This window comes from Bubalus kerabau, chromosome 9 (genome assembly GCF_029407905.1).
Source record: "Bubalus kerabau isolate K-KA32 ecotype Philippines breed swamp buffalo chromosome 9, PCC_UOA_SB_1v2, whole genome shotgun sequence".
Lineage (NCBI taxonomy): Eukaryota > Metazoa > Chordata > Mammalia > Artiodactyla > Bovidae > Bubalus > Bubalus kerabau.
Window position 1 is genome coordinate 25,385,904 of NC_073632.1, and position 19,471 is coordinate 25,405,374.

Here is a 19,471-nt window from a genome sequence, read left to right on the forward strand (position 1 = left end):
GCCAGTCCAGGTTCGATGCACGATACTGGATGCTTGGGGCTGGTGCACTGGGACGACCCAGAGGGATGGAATGGGGAGGGAGGAGGGAGGAGGGTTCAGGATGGGGAACACATGTATACCTGTGGTGGATTCATTTTGATATTTGGCAAAACTAATACAATTATGTAAAGTTTAAAAATAAAATTAAATTAAAAAAAAAAAGATTGGGTACATATACATGTATGAAATTGACTGTTATTCAGCCTTAAAAAATAATGGAATTGTTCTGTTCGCAACAACATAGATGGACCTTAGGCATTATGCTAAGTGAAATAAGTCAGATAGTAAAAGATAAACACTGTATGGTCCATTTTATATGTAGAACCAAAAAACAGACAAACAACTGAGCTCCAAAAACAGAACAGATGTGTGGTTTCCTGAGGTGAAGAGATACCCCACATCCAAGGTAAGAGAAACCCAAGTAAGGCGGTAGGCACTGAGAGAGATCATCAGAGGGCAGACAGACTGAAACTGCAATACAGACTACTAGCCAATCTGATCACATGGACCACAGCCTCAGTGAAAGTAGGCCATGCCATGTGGGGCCAGCAAGACAGATGGGTCATGGTGGAGAGGTCTGACAGAATGTGGTCCACTGGAGAAGGGAATGGCAAACCACTTCAGTATTCTTGCCTTGAGAATCCCATGAACAGTATGAAAAGGCAAAAAGATAGGACACGGAACAATGAACTCCCCAGGTCAGTAGGTGCCGAATATGCTACTGGAGATCAGTGGAAAAATAAATTCAGAAATAATGAAGGGATGGAGCCAAAGCAAAAACAACACCCAGTTGTGGATGTGACTGGTGATAGAAGCAAGGACCAATGCTGTAAAGAGCAATATTGCATAGGAACCTGGAATGTTAGGTCCAGGAAGCAAGGCAAACTGGAAGTGGTCAAGTGGGAGATGGCAAGAATGAATGTCGACATTCTAGGAATCAGCAAACTAAAATGGACTGGAATGAGGGAATTTAACTCATATGACCATTATATCTTCTATTGCGGGCAGGAATCCCTTAGACGAAATGGAGTAGCCATCGTAGTCAACAAAAGAGTCCAAAATGCAGTACTTGGATGCAATCTCAAAAACAACAGAATGATCTCTGTTCATTTCCAAGGCAAACCATTCAATATCACAGTAATCCAAGTCTATGCCCCAACCACTAATGCCAAAGAAGCTGAAGTTGAATGGTTCTATGAAGACCAACAAGACCTTTTAGAACTAACACCCAAAACAGATGTCCTTTTCATTATAGGGGACTGGAATGCAAAAGTAGGAAGTCAAGAAACACCTGGGGTAACAGGGAAATTTGGCTTTGGAGTACAGAATGAAGCAGGGCAAAGGCTAATAGAGTTTTGCCAAGAGAATGCACTGATCATAGCAAACACCCTCTTCCAACAACACAAGAGAAGACTCTACACGTAAATATCACCAGATGGTCAACACAGAAATCAGATTGATTATATTCTTTGCAGCCAAAGATGGAGAAGCTCTATACAGTCAGCAAAAACAAGACCAGGAGTGGACTGTGGCTCAGATCATAAATTCCTTGTTGCCAAATTCAGACTTAAATTGAATAAAGTGGGGAAAACCACTAGACCATTCAGGTATGACCTAAATCAAACTCCTTATGATTATACAGTGGAAGTGAGAAATAGATTTAAGGGACTAGATCTGATAGAGTACCTGATGAACTATGGATGGAGGTTCGTGACATTGTACAGGAGACAGGGATCAAGACCATCCCCATGGAAAAGAAATGCAAAAAGGAAAAATGGCTTTCTGAGGACACCTTACAAATAGCAGTGAAATGAAGAGAAGTGAAAAGCAAAGTAGAAAAAGATATACCCATTTGAATGCAGAGTTCCAAAGAATAGCAAGGAGAGATAAGAAAGCCTTTCTCAGTGATCAATGCAAAGAAATAGAGGAAAACAATAGAATGGGAAAGACTAGAGATCTCTTCAGGAAAATAAGACATACCAAGGGAATATTTCATGCGAAGATGGGCTCAATAAAGGACAGAAATGATAGGGACCTGATAGAAGCAGAAGATATTAAGAAGAGGTGGCAAGAATACACAGAAAAACTGTACAGAAAAGATCATGACCCAGTTAATCACAATGGTGTATTCACTCACCTAGTGCGAGATCCTGGAATGTGAAGTCAAGTGGGCCTTAGGAAGCATCACTACGAACAAAGGTAGAGGAGGTGATGGAATCCCAGTTGAGCTATTTCAAGTCTGAAAAGATGATGCTGTAAAAGTGCTGCACTCAATATGTCAGCAATTTTGGAAAACTCAGCAGTGGCCACAGGACTGGAAAAGGTCAGTTTTCATTCCAATCCCAAAGAAAGGCAATGCCAAAGAATGCTCAAACTACCTCACAATTGTACTCATCTCACACGCTAGGAAAGTAATGCTCAAAATTCTCCAAGCCAGGCTTCAGCAATACATGAATTGTGAACTTCAGAAAAGGCAGAGGAACCAGAGATCAAATTGCCAACATCGATTGGATCATCAAGAAAGCAAGAGAGTTCAAGAAAAACATCTATTTCTGCTTCATTGACTATGCCAAAGCCTTTGACTCTGTAGATCGCAATAAACTGTGGAAAATTCTGAAAGAGATGGGAATACCAGACCACCTGACCTGACTCTTGAGAAACCTATATGCAGGTCAGGAAGCAACAGTTAGAACTGGACATGGAACTACAGACTGGTTCCAGATAGGAAAAGGAGTACATCAAGGCTGTATATTGTCACCTTGCTTATTTAACTTATATGCAGAATACATCATGAGAAATGCTGGGCTGGAAGAAGCACGAGCTTGAATAAAGATTGCCAGCAGAAATATCAATAACCTCAGATATGCAGATGCCACCACCCTTATGGCAGAAAGTGAAGAACTAAAGAGCCTCTTGATGACAGTGAAAGTGGAGAGTGAAAAAGTTGGCTTAAAGTGCAACATTCAGAAAACTAAGATCATGGCATCCAGTCCCATCTCTTCATGGCAAATAGATGGGGAAACAGTGGAAACAGTGTCAGACTTTATTTTTCTGGGCTCCAAAACCACTGTGGATGGTGACTGCAGCCATGAAATTAAAAGAGGCTTACTCCTTGGAAGGAAAGTTATGACCAACCTAGATAGCATATTCAAAAGCAGAGACATTACTTTGCTGACAAAGCTCCCGCTAGTTAAGACTATGGTTTTCCCTGTGGTCATGTATGGATGTGAGAGTTGGACTGTGAAGAAAGCTGAGCGCCGAAGAATTGATGCTTTTGAACTGTGGTGCTGGACAAGACTCTTGAGAGTCCCTTGGACTACAAGGAGATCCAACCAGTCCATCCTACAGGAGATCAGTCCTAGGTGTTCATACGAAGGATTGATGTTGAAGCTGAATCTCCAATACTTTGGCCACCTAATGCAAAGAGCTGACTCATTGGAAAAGACCCTGATGCTGGGAAAGATTGAGGGCAGGAGGTGAAGGGGACAACAGAGCATGAGATGGTTGGATGGCATCACCAACTCAATAGACATGAGTTTGGGAAGGCTCCAGGAGTTGGTGATGGACAGGGAGGCCTGGCATGATGCAGTCCATGGGGTCGCAAAGAATCAGACATGACTGAGCAACTGAACTGAACTGAGATGAAATTCTGGTGCAGAATGGGTCAAAGGAGTCAAAAGGTGCAGATTTCCAGTTGTAAAATGAAAAAGGGTTGAATGCAGATGTACAGCATGGTGACTATAGTTAATAACCCTGTATTGCATATTTTAAAGTGGCTAGGAAAATCAGTCTTGAAATTTATTAGCATGGGAATTTTGTAACTGAGTGCTGGTGTTAACTGGACTTCCTGTGGAAATCATTTTGCAGTATATACAAATATTGTATCAGTACATTGTATACATGAAACTAATATGTTATGTCAATTATACCTCAATTAAAAATAGAAAGTAGCAGTTATCTGTATGTACTTGTTTCTTTATCAGACAGCCTTGTTGAAGATACATTCCTCTGGGCTTTGAAAGAATGTTTCTTCATTTGTGTATTACTATAGTGGATAAATAGATGGGGAAACAGTGGAAACAGTGTCAGACTTTGTTTTTTGGGGCTCCAAAATCACTGCAGATGGTGACTGCAGCCATGAAATTAAAAGACACTTACTCCTTGGAAGGAAAGTTATGACCAACCTACATAGCATATTCAAAAGCAGAGACATTTGCCAACAAAGGTCCATCTAGTCAAGGCTATGGTTTTTCCTGTGGTCATGTATGGATGTGAGAGTTGGACTGTGAAGAAGGCTGAGCGCCAAAGAATTGATGCTTTTGAACTGTGGTGTTGGAGAAGACTCTTGAGAGTCCCTTGGACTGCAAGGAGATCCAACCAGTCCATTCTGAAGGAGATCAGCCCTGGGATTTCTTTGGAAGGAATGATGCTAAAGCTGAAACTCCAGTACTTTGGCCACCTCATGCGAAGAGTTGACTCATTGGAAAAGACTGATGCTGGGAGGGATTGGGGGCAGGAGGAGAAGGGGACGACAGAGGATGAGATGGCTGGATGGCATCACTGACTCGATGGACGTGAGTCTGGGTGAACTCCGGCAGTTGGTGATGGACAGGGAGGCCTGGCATGCTGCGATTCATGGGGTCGCAAAGAGTTGGACATGACTGAGCAAGTGAACTGAACTGAACTGAATCATGGATAAATTTGGTGAATGTTTCCAGAATATTTCTTAATAAGCAAATGAGAAAGCCAATTTATATAGTTACATACTTCTTGTATTCCCTTATGTTCTATTTTCCTTTGTGCACTTTTAGGGCTTCCTTTGATTTATCTCACTTTCAGCCATCTAGTTCAGTTCAGTTCAGTCGCTCAGTCGTGTCTGACTGTTTGCAACCACATGAATCGCAGCGCGCCAGGCCTCCCTGTCCATCACCATCTCCCGGAGTTCACTCAAACTCACGTCCATCTAGTCAGTGATGCTATCCAGGCATCTCATCCTTTGTAGTCCCCTTTTCCTCCTGCCCCCAATCCCTCCCAGCATCAGAGTCTTTTCCAGTGAGTCAACTCTTCGCATGAGGTAGCCAAAGTACTGGAGTTTCAGCTTTAGCATCATTCCTTCCAAAGCCATCTAAGCCAAATAATTTTTACAAGAATCACATTCATTTTTTCTCACGACCCATGTATCTGATTCAAATTTAATCATACTCCCTCCTGGCTTGTATAGCCTCAGAATGAGATTACATCTGGTTGTTTACAGGTCATAACCCTAAGCACTTTCGAACTGTGTTATATTGATATTTTGAAACGTGTTCCTAGAATCCAGCCAACAAAGATCCTGATAATATTATTGACAGAAGTATCAGGCTTTGGAAATCTTTGGGAAGAGGTTGAATTCAACACACAAGACTTGGTGTGTGTAAGACTCTTTGCCAAGTGTTCTCAGATTCATCTCAGTAACAAATTATAGCAACAATGTAGAGAAAGGTCTGGAACTCTGTAAACCTACGGAAAGAAACTCATGCACCAAGATCATAAAGTTTTTGGAAAATTTTTTTTCCTTTCTCTCCCAACCCCAAGCAAAGGAACAGGAAGACAGAAGGTGTTAAATAAGTCAAGTGTTTTTGTTTAAAAAAAAAAAAAATTTGATCCCTTTATTTGGCTTTTTCTGAGCTAAACTACTGCAATATTTTTTAAAAGGAGTTTGTTGTTTTTCTGTAGGTACAAGCCAATTATGATGTGGCACGCTATGAAAATATGTTCTCTGTGCTCTGGGTTCTGGAGCAACTTCTTCAAAAGGAAAACAAAGAAGACAACTCTTCAAAAATGGGGCATGAGGATCAAGAAATCAAGAAATTTCTTCAGAAGCATGATGAAACTGTTCTCAAACTCTCTGATGCATTTCCTTTATTTACTTTTTATTTGTGGAGACTGGGCATTCTCTTGAACTCAGTAGAAATAGGAACTGTTGGAAATGACTCACTACCTTAGCAGTTTACCAAATAAACAGAAGCATACTAAAGTTGAATATATGAAGATCTTGTGCTTAAATGTTTTCAAGAATATTTTTAAATGAGCATTTTAAATGGATCCCTAAAGACAATCATTAATTTAATTTAATAATCCTAAACTGTGTATAAAAAGATTATGAGTCATATTTCTTTACTAAAATCAGCCAGTTTCAGTTGAGAATGTCCCCGCCCCCCCTCAGCTTAGTCCTCCGGAACTGTGTATTGCAATACATTTACTCAACGCAATCTAGCTCTGTTATTCTCTAAAATGGACCGTTAATTGTCTTTCTTATTAAAAAATTGCATTTTAAAAGATTTTCAAAATGGCAACCCACTCCAGTGTTCTTGCCTGGAGAATCCCAGGGACGGGGGAGCCTGGTGGGCTGCCATCTATGGGGTCACACAGAGTCAGACACGACTGAAGTGACTTAGCAGCTTAGCAGGTGCTAAAAGGTAACAGAAGATGTCTTATGTTTTGTTACTTCATCAACAGAGCATTTATAATAAGTGGTTATAAATAAGATTTTTTTCAACTTTTTTTCTTAGTTTCACTCATTTTCTATTGTCTTAGATGGGGTTCATGCAGAAACAGAAAAGTTGTTAGCATTTGTAAAGCTAATGGCCTTTAATTTCATATAATCAACATATTTGTCAAGTCCTTTTGAAAATACTAGTCATTTAAAATGTTCCATTTGTTTTTCAACAAATGTTTTGATTCTGTTGATTATATAAAATATTCCTGTTACTGTTAAAATGTAGTTATTATATGTAATTAAGTCATTAAGTCATTTTCACAAATTCCAACATCAGTCTAGAAATATACTTTATATTTATTAAAAGTATATTTATACTTATTTAAAGTATTGGTTGGATTTCTCAGTTACACACTTTCATTGACATTAAGTCAGTTATTAAAATTATAACCAACTAACTTAATTAGCATACATTAGATACTTTCGTGTAGTGCAATTTAGCAAATACAGCAAATACAAATTTGCTTTATTGATTATATGTGATATTGTTTCATAAGTTAGTTACCTTTCCTGAATGTCATTGGTATTTTACAAAATCATTATTATTACCTGATACATATTTGTGGAGTTATTTCTATCTTTCTACAAAAAATAAAACCTTTTTTTTTTGTAATACTGAAACAAAATCTTATCAGTCAACTTTATTGTATAACAAAGAACCACTAAGTCTTAATGTTATACAGCAATAAATGTTGCTTTCTCAGATGTCTGTGGGTCACGTGGCGGTCAGTTCATCTGCTCCTGCTGAAAACTCTGCGCCGTCAGCAGATCCCACCGGGTTAGACTCTGTGTTGTATACAGGGCTTTGTTTTCATCCACATGTGCTTATTCTGGGTCCCATGTGGAAGGAGATAGAAGCAACTGCTCAGGAAGATCTGCTATGGCAGTGGCAGGTAGACGAGAGGAAAAGGGCTAGGCCCACAGGTATGGACCAGGTACATCAAAGGGTTAAGCCCAGAGCAAAAGGACAACTACCCTCTACCTTGAGTAGGAAGATTTGCAAAGTTACATGGCAGTGGGCACTGGATCCATGAGAAGGTGGAGAATTAGGGCAAATAATTTGTTCCACCTCACATACTAGTTGAACGTAAGGGGGATATTTTAGATCCTAAATTAGAAGGAATTTATTTTAGTATTGAATTCCTGGGAACAACTCTGAAGATCTGTATAAATCCCATGACATTACCCCATCCTCTTTCTTCCGTAGTAATTAGAAGAGGTTGGTAAGTACACAAGCAGCAGCAGTGGCCCTTTTCCCACTGCAGTCAGCCAACATGATTGTTACAGGCAAGAGCAAAAATCTGACTCCCCAAGAGAACCTTGGGATGTTTCTCCTACTTTAACCTTTGCTTCCTTTTGCTTTTGTTCAGTAAAAGGATACTGTGTGTACATAATGGCCTGCCTCAATGAACCCAGCCCTTCTATCTGAATATTAAACCAAGGTACCTTTGTTTCAGGAAACATCCTGACCCTGCCCACTTGTGGATGGCTACAGGAGGGAAGAAATTAACACATCCATTCCCTCTCTGAGGCTGGCCATTCTGGGAAACATCCTGACCCTGTCCACTTGTGGATGGCTACAGGAGGGAAGAAATTAACACATCCATTCCCTCTCTGAGTCTGGCCATTCCAGGAGATACATCCAAGACTTGTGACCTTTTTACTTTACTTCCTCACCCTGCTCTCTCTCTGACTCTAATAGAACCTGACATCCAGACCCCAATAAGATCATTATGCTGAGACATTAATCTGCCATCTTCTCGGTCTGCCAGCTTTTCAAATAAAGTCATTATTCCTTTCCCCAACACCTCATCTCCAACTTATTGGCCTTTTCTGTGGCAAGCAGAGTGAGCTTAAACTCAGTAACATAATGACCCTAAGAATAATTCCAGTAGTCTTCACAGCTTCATGGTCTGAAAATTAGCCTAAAAAAGTATATTTATTACATAAGAAAAGATTTTGGAGTCATCATCAATGTACAATATGGAGATACATTTGATTTCCATTTGGTATTGGGCTTCCCTGGTGGCTCAGTTGGTAAAGAGTCTGCCTGCAATGTGGGAGACCTGTGTTCAGTCACTGGGTTGGGAAGATCCCCTGGAGAAGGGAATGGTGACCCACTCCAGTATTCTTGCCTGGAGAATTCCAGGGACAGAGGAGCCTGGTGGGTTACAATCCATGGGGTCAAAAAGAATTGGACATGACTGAGTGACTAACACTTTTCACTTTTATGTAAACACAACTTCAGTCATTTCTACAATACTTAATCCTTCATTATCCTGTGTTCCCATCTGTAACACTGTTAATTGTGCAGTATATGTATTATTGAGGTCTAAATCTCTTGCTAGTGAAAAGATGATCAAATGAGACACATATCTGTTTCAATAAAATGGTAAAAAAAAAAAAAAAAAGAATAAATGAATGATGTAAGCTAGAATTAACAGTATTTAGGAATGTTGTAGCAATGAAGACTTGGCAGTCACCTTTGGGAGGCAATGAAATTGGATGTAGGATAGGATGGGAAATAAAGAGGACAGAGAAGACTACTAAAAATGGAGGAAATCATAAAAGTGTTAAGTGTTACACTCATATAGTATTTATTATATACAAAATACATATATTTGTAAGAAACAGATACACTGATCTAAGCATTTTACGTATATTTACTCATTTGATTCTCCCAACAACCCTGTGTGAGAGGTAACATTATTCTCTCCATTTTAGAGATGAGGAACTCAGGCAAACCAGGAAGGAACCACTTGGGTTTTGCCCCCAGGAATTTTGTCTTTGCAGTCCACTCTCCTTAACAGCTGTCCTGGCAATTCATGAAACTCACAAATACCTTTGTAATTGTCACTGAAGCTTGATACGCCTTATTCTAGGATGGTGGTTCATTGTTAGCTTATTTTGGATTCTTAAACCTGTACCGAGCAGCTGTCCTTCTCTGGATTGTAACATTTTACTATAGTCAAAGACTCCGTAGATGTGTTATAGAGCATCTTTCAAGAATAATGTTCTAAAAAACTGCAAATCTCTCTCTAAAGACAGAGTAGGTGGACCATCAGCATGCTGTGCTCAGCTCAGTGAGGAGAGAAAACACATCTGATTGTTTTGTTCTTGGACCTATAAAGAGATGCAGTTCTTTCATAAGTTACTGTACTTTTTAATCATGTTTGTTGCCATCCTATAAATAAGGGCAGTATATTCCTAAAGAGGCAAACAAAAAAGCCTTTCACATTTCCAGATTTTTGTGTATATCTGCAGATCTTTTAAAATATTTACAGCTGTGATTTATGAAAATGTGGTTTCATTTATTCAACAACTATTAAGCACCAACTTTGTGAAAATGAATTACTTGTACATATGAAAAATAAGCATACTAAATTGTATCTTTTATCATACTTATAAAACAAATTTCTTTTAACAGTATAGTAACCCAACAACATCAGTAGTTTGGTGAAGGAGATTATTAGGATGATGATATTTACCTAATACTGAAAAATAGATAGGATTTTTATTATTTTTGAAAGTCAATTCATTATTTTAAAATTATTTTTAGTATTGGACAACATTAACTTTATCTGGCCAATAAATGGGCTACTCTTTTAAAAATTGTCTAAATACTATAGAATATGATTGATACATAGGAAATAACCTTGGTCTCTTGTCTTTCATTTAATATAAATGTGCCCTACATTGTTTTAAGAGTCAACTACTAATAGGAAGTAAGACTTGGAAAAAAAAAATTAGTCTAACATTAAAGACATCAAAATTGATTTTATAATGATACATGTTCTGAATTTGTAATATTTTGTTTTGATATTTTAATCTAATTTATGTTGTAGCTATTTAACCAGTGGTGAACTTCTGATGTATTTTAATCCATAGTTGTATTCCGTGTGTGTGTCACACACACACATGCTCAGTCATATCCTATTTTTTAGGACCCCAGGACTACACTCTGCCAGGTTCCTCTTGTCCATGGAATTTTCTAGGAAAGATTACTAGAGTGGGTTACCATTTCCCTCTCATAGCGAATCCCCTCTCATAATGAATCCATTTTAGCATCAAGATTTACATAGATAACACTAACCTGAGTTATCTCCAGCATAAAGCAGTGGTTCTCAAATATGGGCCCCAGGCCAGCAGCATCACCAACACTTGAGAACCTATTAGGAATACAAATTCTAGGGCCCCACACCAGACTTGCTTTAGGAACAGAAAGGCTAGGGTGAAGCCCCAAATTTGTAAAAACAGGAGGGCTTGTTACATACAAAATCATTCAGAAAGTAGAAATTCAGTCATCCCAAATTACTGAATTTTTAAACTTCCCTAGTGAGTGCCTTAAAATTCCAAAGGAGGATTTGGGAAAACTAAATTATTCATGATTTACTTAAAATGAGTAGCAGTTTTATAAACATTAACCTGAATAGCACTTTAAAAATGAACATCTTTACACTTAGCTTTTAGTTCCTTTACTAAAATAATTACTGTCTGTTGGTGGTATTTTAAAAAATTACATAATCTGAGTTTAAGAGATATAAACTAATAGCTTTCTGTATTAGTCTTAGTATGGAGTAAGAAGCAGGCAGAGATGCAGACAGGATGTTACTTTAAGGTGAGATATTAAGCATCCCAAATAGTATCAGAATATTTCTTTTATTCCAGAAGATCTGTTTTTATACATACAATAAGCTTAGCTTAGTTATATGGTTCTATTTCTCAACCCTGGAGTTGAAATTCTATCTTCTTTCACTCCTTCTGGAATATGGTGAGTTATAAATAAATAATTGGTAAACAATGGCCTGTTCTCAACTGTTGTGCTAAATTTATTTTCACCACTTTTTTGAGTCTTTATCAAGTTACCGTAATCTCCAGAGTGACCCAAAGACAGCACCCCTGATGTGATGAGGGAACAGAACCGTCACTTCTTTTAGCTTTAACAACTTGCTAAGACATTTTCATGAATGATCAATCGCTTCAGGAACACTCGAAACACCAGCACGGAAGAGGATGTATTTGTTCTCTCTCTTTCAGACTCTCACTCAACTTCAACATTCCTTCTGTAAAAAGAGATCCAAACCTCTCGAAATGGTCTCTCATTTGATAAAACATACCTCATCGTCCTTAAGCACTGAAAGCTAACTTGTATTGAGGACAGAATGCAGTTTCTAGAGGACTCCAGAGCCAAGTCACTCTCCTGGGAGAGTAACCACGGTCCATTAACACGTGTGGTTTGTCCGTTTCCACAGTGGCACATGACCAAGAAGTTAGCTTGCCATAGCTGACTAGGCATCTCATCAAGTAACTTGACAAAGTCTACAAAAGAGCTCCAGAGACTAGACAGAGAAAATACAGGAATTCTGATTATACCAAAAAGAAAAAAGCTAGAAGTAATTATAGAAATGTGAGAATGTCTCCAGCTCCAAATGAATGTATTGATATTTCCATGTGAAAAGTTAAAAATAGTTTCTGAGGCTAGTATGAGCTTGGCTTATGACCCACTTTCCTTTAAAATTTTTTTTTTAATTTTATTTTATTTTTAAACTTTACATAACTGTATTAGTTTTGCCAAATATCAAAATGAATCCACCACAGGTATACATGTGTTCCCCATCCTGAACCCTCCTCCCTCCTCCCTCCCCATTCCATCCCTCTGGGTCGTCCCAGTGCACCAGCCCCAAGCATCCAGTATCGTGCATCGAACCTGGACTGGCAACTCGTTTCATACGTGATATTTTACATGTTTAAATGCCATTCTCCCAAATCTTCCCACCCTCTCCCTCTCCCACAGAGTCCATAAGACTGTTCTATACATCAGTGTCTCTTTTGCTGTCTCGTACACAGGGTTATTGTTACCATCTTTCTAAATTCCATATATATGCGTTAGTATACTGTATTGGTGTTTTTCTTTCTGGCTTACTTCACTCTGTATAATAGGCTCCAGTTTCATCCACCTCATTAGAACTGATTCAAATGTATTCTTTTTAATGGTGAATAATACTCCATTGTGTATATGTACCACAGCTTTCTTATCCATTCATCTGCTGATGGACATCTAGGTTGCTTCCATGTCCTGGCTATTATAAACAGTGCTGCAATGAACACTGGGGTACACGTGTCTCTTTCCCTTCTGGTTTCCTCAGTGTGTATGCCCAGCAGTGGGATTGCTGGATCATAAGGCAGGTCTATTTCCAGTTTTTTAAGGAATCTCCACACTGTTCTCCATAGTGGCTGTACTAGTTTGCATTCCCACCAACAGTGTAAGAGGGTTCCCTTTAGAGTCTCTTTCACATGTAACATGTAACCCATGTGCCTTTGCAGCATCATTTATTAAGTCTGGTCATAATACTCAACATTTAGTATGGTATGTGCTAGACACTTTACTCAGTTCTTGACCTTTATTATTTTGCTTAATCCTTCTAACAACCTTATGAGATAAGTATTATCATGCCCAGTTGGATGAGGAAGCAAGCTCAGAGCATGTAAGTAATTAGCTCATGGTCACAAGGCTGGAAACAAAAATCAGAGCCAAGATCCAAAGAGGCAATAAACAACTGAGTCAAGAGTCTGCACTCAAAATAGAGACACAGACGTGGAGAACAAACGTGTGGATAATCAAGGAGGGGAATGGGGTTGAAGTGAATTGGGAGGTGGAAATTGACATATACACGGCTGCTGCTGCTAAGTCGCTTCAGTCGTGTCCGACTCCATGCGACCCCATAGACGGCAGCCCACGAGGCTCCCCTGTCCCTGGGATTCTCCAGGCAAGAACACTGGAGTGGGTTGCCATTTCCTTCTCCAATGCATGAAAGTGAAAAGTGAAAGTGAAGACGCTCAGTCGTATCTGACTCTTAGCGACCCCATGGACTGCAGCCTACCAGGCTCCTCCGTCCATGGGATTTTCCAGGCAAGAGTACTGAAGTGGGTTGCCATTGCCTTCTCCGACATATACACTACGATGTATAAAATAGATAACTAATGAGAACCTACTGGGAACTCTAGTCAGTGTTCTGTGGTGACCTAAATGGGAAGGAAATCCGAAAAAAAAGGGATATATGTGCATGTATAACTGATTCGCTTTGCAATGCAGCAGAAACTAATACAACATTGTAAAGCAACTAAACCTGAGTTTAAAAAAAAACACAAAAACAGCACTCTGAGCACTTAGCTACTTGTAGCTGCCATGTCCTAACGCTGTAACGCTGCAAAAGTGGAAACTTAAGTGTTCAGAATAAAGGTACTCTGACAGTAAAACTACAGTGTATACTTTTAGGAATTCATTTGAGACACACCTACTCTTGCCTGCAAAATCCCACGGACAGAGGAGCCTGTTGGGCTGCAGCCATGGGGTCGCAAAGAGTCAGACACGACTGAGCGACGTCGCTTTCACTTTTTACTTTCATATGCATTGGAGAAGGAAATGGCAACCCACTCCAGTGTTCTTGCCTGGAGAATCCCAGGGACTGGGGAGCCTGGTGGGCTGCCGTCTATGGGGTCGCACAGAGTCGGACACGACTGAAGCGACTTAGCAGCAGCAGCAGCAGCACATGTTTGTGAGAATTACAGTGGTGGGAAATTTACACTCCATTAAGTAAAATGGGGATAATCGAAATAGCCCTTTGTATTTGGAAGAATAAAAGAACTTCAGTAAGACCTCAGAGATATCCAATTGGTGACATTTATGTAAATGAAATTGGAAAAGGGAATGGCAATCCACTCCAGTATTCTTGCCTAGAAAATTCCGTGGACAGGGAGCTGGTGGGCTTCAATCCGCGGGGTCGCAAAGAGTCGGACACAACTGAGCACACAGTATATTTAAACGAAATAGATAAAAGTTCTTCTCTGTGATGTTTTGTAAGCCAGTGTGAATAACATTTTCTGAGGATAAAGGAAGTTAAATCTTTCAAAGTGTAAGGATCAAGATCAGGCAACCGTATATGGATTACAGTTAATTCCTAAGTCTTAGACAGGGAAGGCATAATACATGTGAATCACAGTTTCTCTATATTGGCTCTACAATCATGTTTTTCTGTTGTAAGTATAGAAAAATGTCTCTATTTCATGTTTGCAGTTTGTGGATATGATCCAGTTGACATTTCTAAACTATCTTATGAGGTAGAAAGAAACTGTCTTTATACCTCGTTACATCGCGGGAAAAAGACATAAAAAATAATTTAAAGCACCTCAGTGGCATGTTCCCCCCACAAGTTTAGGCAGCTCTTGTTGACTCATTTTTCTTTGATCTGGGAAAAGAGATGTAAGGACCTTGACTGGCCCTCAGCCCAGTCAATCAGCTCACACTGCATCAGGTTTCATCAGAGAGCTTTTCTCTTTTTCTCAGGTGAGACAGCAATGGGAAGGCAGAAGGGAAGACACTGCAGATTCACAGATGAGAGGGGGAGGTGGGCTGTGGGGTGGATGGAAGGACAGAGAACAGAGGGGCCATCGATGGCCCAGCCATCTCATGACTTGGGACAAGTTATTTAACACTCTGAATTTCTCTCTGTAACGTAGAGCATCTGTGTTTCAGTTTTACAAGGGAGAGAATGAAGAGTATCTGTATTTCTGCTCGGGAAACGCGTTTCTTCTGAATGTTTGCATAAATGATTAGACTAAAATTGTTCAGTGTAACTACTCCTTATTAATAAATGTGACTGCCTAGCAGCAGAAGTTTTGTCTCTTTCCTGTCTTCATGGAGGTCTTCCTATGATACGTACTTTTACACCAGTAACGAAGTCTAGTACATGGAGTTAAAAGATAAGGCCTGGCTCTATCTTTTCATATAAATGAAAACGCCATTTCTTCATTGTAAACTTTTTTTAAAGGACAATCTCACCATAGGATTGTTTGTGTGAATGAAATAACGTCTGTGAAAAGTACTTTGTGAACAGTAAAGTTAAAATACTAGCCCTAAGAAGCAGATGAGCTAAGACATATATAGTGTTTATTATGCACCAGGCACTTTATATATATATTTGCTCATTAAACCCTCATAGCAACCGTCTAAAACAGGTCAATACTACTACTTCTATTAGCCCCATTTTACAAATGAAGAAACAGACACACAGAGTTTAAGAACTTTCCAGAGTCACACAGAATGTGACAGTATTAACAAACTTTATTTATATTCCTATCTCTTTTTATTCCCTATGTTCCACATAAATTCAAAGTCGACTCATAGCTGAGCCGTCATGAAACTCTCTGCCTGAATCTCTTCCGGTTATATTAATGATAATTAATAAATGTTAGCCATAATTTATGCATGCTGGAAACTGAATCATGCTTTATTATATTCTCTAATTTAATTTGCTGACCTGCCATAAATAGTCCTTCAGGAGTCTGAAGTCAATGAAATTCCAAAATAGTGGATTATTTAGGAGTTCGCTTTCCTGTCAACCAGGGACTCTGGGTTTCACATGCCTGCAACCTGGACAGACAATTCTTCGTTGTGTGGTTCACACGCCAGGCTTCCTGCACTGACTCCTAATTGTTTTTCCGGTTTTCTGTTGAATCTGAATCCTGGTCCTAAATGCTATCAAGAAAGTGGACATTAGTTCCCCTGCTTTTGGAAAGAACGTCTTCATTTCCTTTTGTGAATTTCTTTGTTCCATTGTGTACAGTCTTTATTGAATACTGAAAACCAAGAAGCCTTTTTTCTTAGCTAAAAGGAGTTTGCATGACACAGCTGAGCCATGTGGAAAACCCCTCTCTAAACCTGAATCCTGTGCAGACTCACTGAAACCAGCTTTAGCTCACTTATCAACAGCTGCAGCACAGTGATGAGATGGTGGAATGGTTCTCGCTACTAGATTCCCATGGCTGCCTGCTTTCTGCTTTTTCTAAAACTGATCTTCAGCTTCCCAGTTTGGTCTGGGACCTACCAGATATTCTTCAATGGCACTGATTTTCTGTTCATGTTCAGTTCAGTTCAGTTGAGTTCAGTCGCTCAGTCGTGTCCGACTCTTTACAACCCCATGAACTGCAGCACGCCAGGCCTCCCTGTCCATCACCATCTCCCGGAGTTCACTCAAACCCACGTCCATCGAGTCAGTGATGCCATCCAGCCATCTCATCCTCTGTCATCCGCTTCTCCCCTGCCCCCAATCCCTGTTTATGTTACCCAGAGACAATTTCTGTAGCTTAGAACTGCTGCTGCTGATGCTGCTAAGTCGCTTCAGTCATGTCCAACTCTGTGCGACCCCATAGAGTGCAGCCCACCAGGCTCCCCCGTCCCTGGGATTCTCCAGGCAAGAACACTGGAGTGGGTTGCCATTTCCTTCTCCAATGCATGAAAGTGAAAAGTGAAAGTGAAGTCGCTCAGTCGTGTCTGACTCTTAGCGACCCCATGGACTGCAGCCCACCAGGCTCCTCCGTCCATGGGATTTTCCAGGCAAGAGTACTGGAGTGGGTCGCCAGTGCCTTCTCCGTAGAACTGCTGTTCCCTTACTAATAAAAGCCCATGGGTTGCAGTCCTATTACTTGTTTGTTCCTATGAGGCCCTCTAGAACGTGGCAGGACCACACTTTCCTACAGTTCTGCCAGCATCCATCAGCACTTAGAGCTGAGACAGAAATGCACCATTCACTTCAAGCAGCCACCATTCATACTTTTGTGAATATTTTTAAATGCCCAAATATTTTTAACTTTAAAAGGACTTAAATATCATTTAGTTCATTGCCTTCATTTTATATATGACAAAACATACGCCAAAAAACTAAGCAGCAAGCCCGAGTCACACAATTAGTTGACTGGCTGGGCTAAAACCACTGATTTTTTTTTAATTAATGTAGGTAGGCTTGATATTGTATTCTACACTTTGAACATTTTAGAAGAGCCTTTCTAAACTTAGATCCTGATGTTTAGTACAATTATGTACTATACATGGTAATTTATCAATAATTAGTGACTACATTATTGTATTAATTTATAAATGAACAGTCATTTCCTCATTCCCATACATTAGAGTTAGAAGGTTTGGAGCATATTCTGCAATGGAAATCTGTTTCTCAAATTATGAAGGATCTACACACAAGTAGGTGGGTGACTATATAACCAAGGCACCCACAGCCTAGACAGCTGTTCTTTCCTTCACTTTCAGAGAGTAACCTAAAACAGGTCTGCAAATCTAGAAATGGAGCAGATAGATTCTATTATGTAGAAATCTTGTTTCTAAATGCTACTTGCTAGGTAGAGAAAGAGCTGAAATTCAGAAAGTTAGTTCCTCAGAGAAAAAAGGAATATTACCAATTGTGAATAATTACAAGTCAACTCACAGTACAAAGTACACTAGGTGAATCTTAGAGTAAGTTGACTTTGGGTCTTGATGAAAAATCTTATCTCAATATGTAATAGAATTTTTATGTAAAATATATTCCACTCTCCAGTTAGCCTCTTTATAAATGAACTTTTGTGTCCCAACTCATTTGAGGTACAGACTGCCAGGATATTATGTATAGACTGTCAATAGAAACTTCAAAGCTTTTCCTCTCTTGACAACCATGAGTTTTTATTGTTTTTAAGTAGATTACTAAAGAACAGGTTTGCAGTGAACATGGAAGCAACCTAAGTGTCCATCAATGGAGGAATGGATAAAGAAGATGTAGTATATATATACAATGGAATATTACTCGGCTTTGAAAAAGAACAAAATAATGCCATTTGCAAAAACAAGAATGACTTAGAGATTGCCATACTGAGTGAAATAAGTCATAAAAAGAGAGATATCATATGATATTGCTTATATGTGGTATCTAAAAAGTGGTACAATGAACTTATTTACAAAACAGAAATAAAGTCACAGGTGTGGAAAACAAATTTACGGTTACTAAGGGGGAGGCCTTAATAATAGCTGTGAAAAGAAGAGAAGCGAAAAGCAAAGGAGAAAAGGAAAGATATAAGCATCTGAATGCAGAGTTCCAAAGAATAGCACGAAGAGATAAGAAAGCCTTCCTCAGCGACCAATGCAAAGAAATGGAGGAAAACCACAGAATGGGAAAGACTAGAGATCTCTTCAAGAAAATTAGAGATACCAAGGGAACATTTCATGCAGAGATGAGCTCGATAAAGGACAGAAATGGTATGGACCTAACAGAAGCAGAAGATATTAAGAAGAGGTGGCAAGAATACACAGATGAACTGTACAAAAAAGATCTTCATGACCCAGATAATCACAAATCACCTAGAGCCAGACATCCTGGAATGTGAAGTCAAGTGCGCCTTAGAAAGCATCACTACAGACAAAGCTAGTGGAGGTGACAGAATTCCAGTGGAGCTATTTCAAATCCTGAAAGATGATGCTGTGAAAGTGCTGCACTCAATATGCCAGCAAATTTGGAAAACTCAGCAGTGGCCACAGGACTGGAAAAGGTCAGTTTTCATTCCAATCCCAGAGAAAGGCAATGCCAAAGAATGCACAAACTACTGCACAGTTGCACTCATCTCATACACTAGTAAAGTAATGCTCAAAATTCTCCAAGCCAGGCTTCAGCAATATGTGAACCGTGAACTTCCAGATGTTCAAGCTGGTTTTAGAAAAAGCAGAGGAACCAGATACCAAATTGCCAACATCCGCTGGATCATCGAAAAAGCAAGAGAATTCCAGAAAAACATGTATTTCTGCTTTATTGACTATGCCAAAGCCTTTGACTGTGTGGATCACAATAAACTGTGGAAAATTCTGAAAGAGATGGGAATACCAGACCACCTGACCTGACTCTTGAGAAACCTATATGCAGGTCAGGAAGCAACAGTTAGAACTGGACATGGAACTACAGACTGGTTCCAGATAGGAAAAGGAGTATGTTAAGGCTGTATATTGTCACCCTGCTTATTTAACTTACATGCAGAGTACATCATGAGAAACGCTGGGCTGGAAGAAGCACAAGCTGGAAT

The 19,471-nt window shown here is 39.5% G+C and overlaps 1 protein-coding gene across 1 annotated transcript in view; it reads left to right on the plus strand.

The window, feature by feature from the left end:
- MEI4 (meiotic double-stranded break formation protein 4) overlaps positions 1-7,282 on the plus strand; it is a 240,002-nt gene extending 232,720 nt beyond the window's left edge. The window contains exon 5 of the mRNA XM_055534844.1: positions 5,755-7,282. Coding sequence (XP_055390819.1) covers positions 5,755-6,024 — 270 coding nt within the window. The 3' untranslated portion in view covers positions 6,025-7,282. The remainder of the gene's footprint in view (positions 1-5,754) is intronic.
- The last annotated feature ends 12,189 nt before the right edge of the window (positions 7,283-19,471 follow it).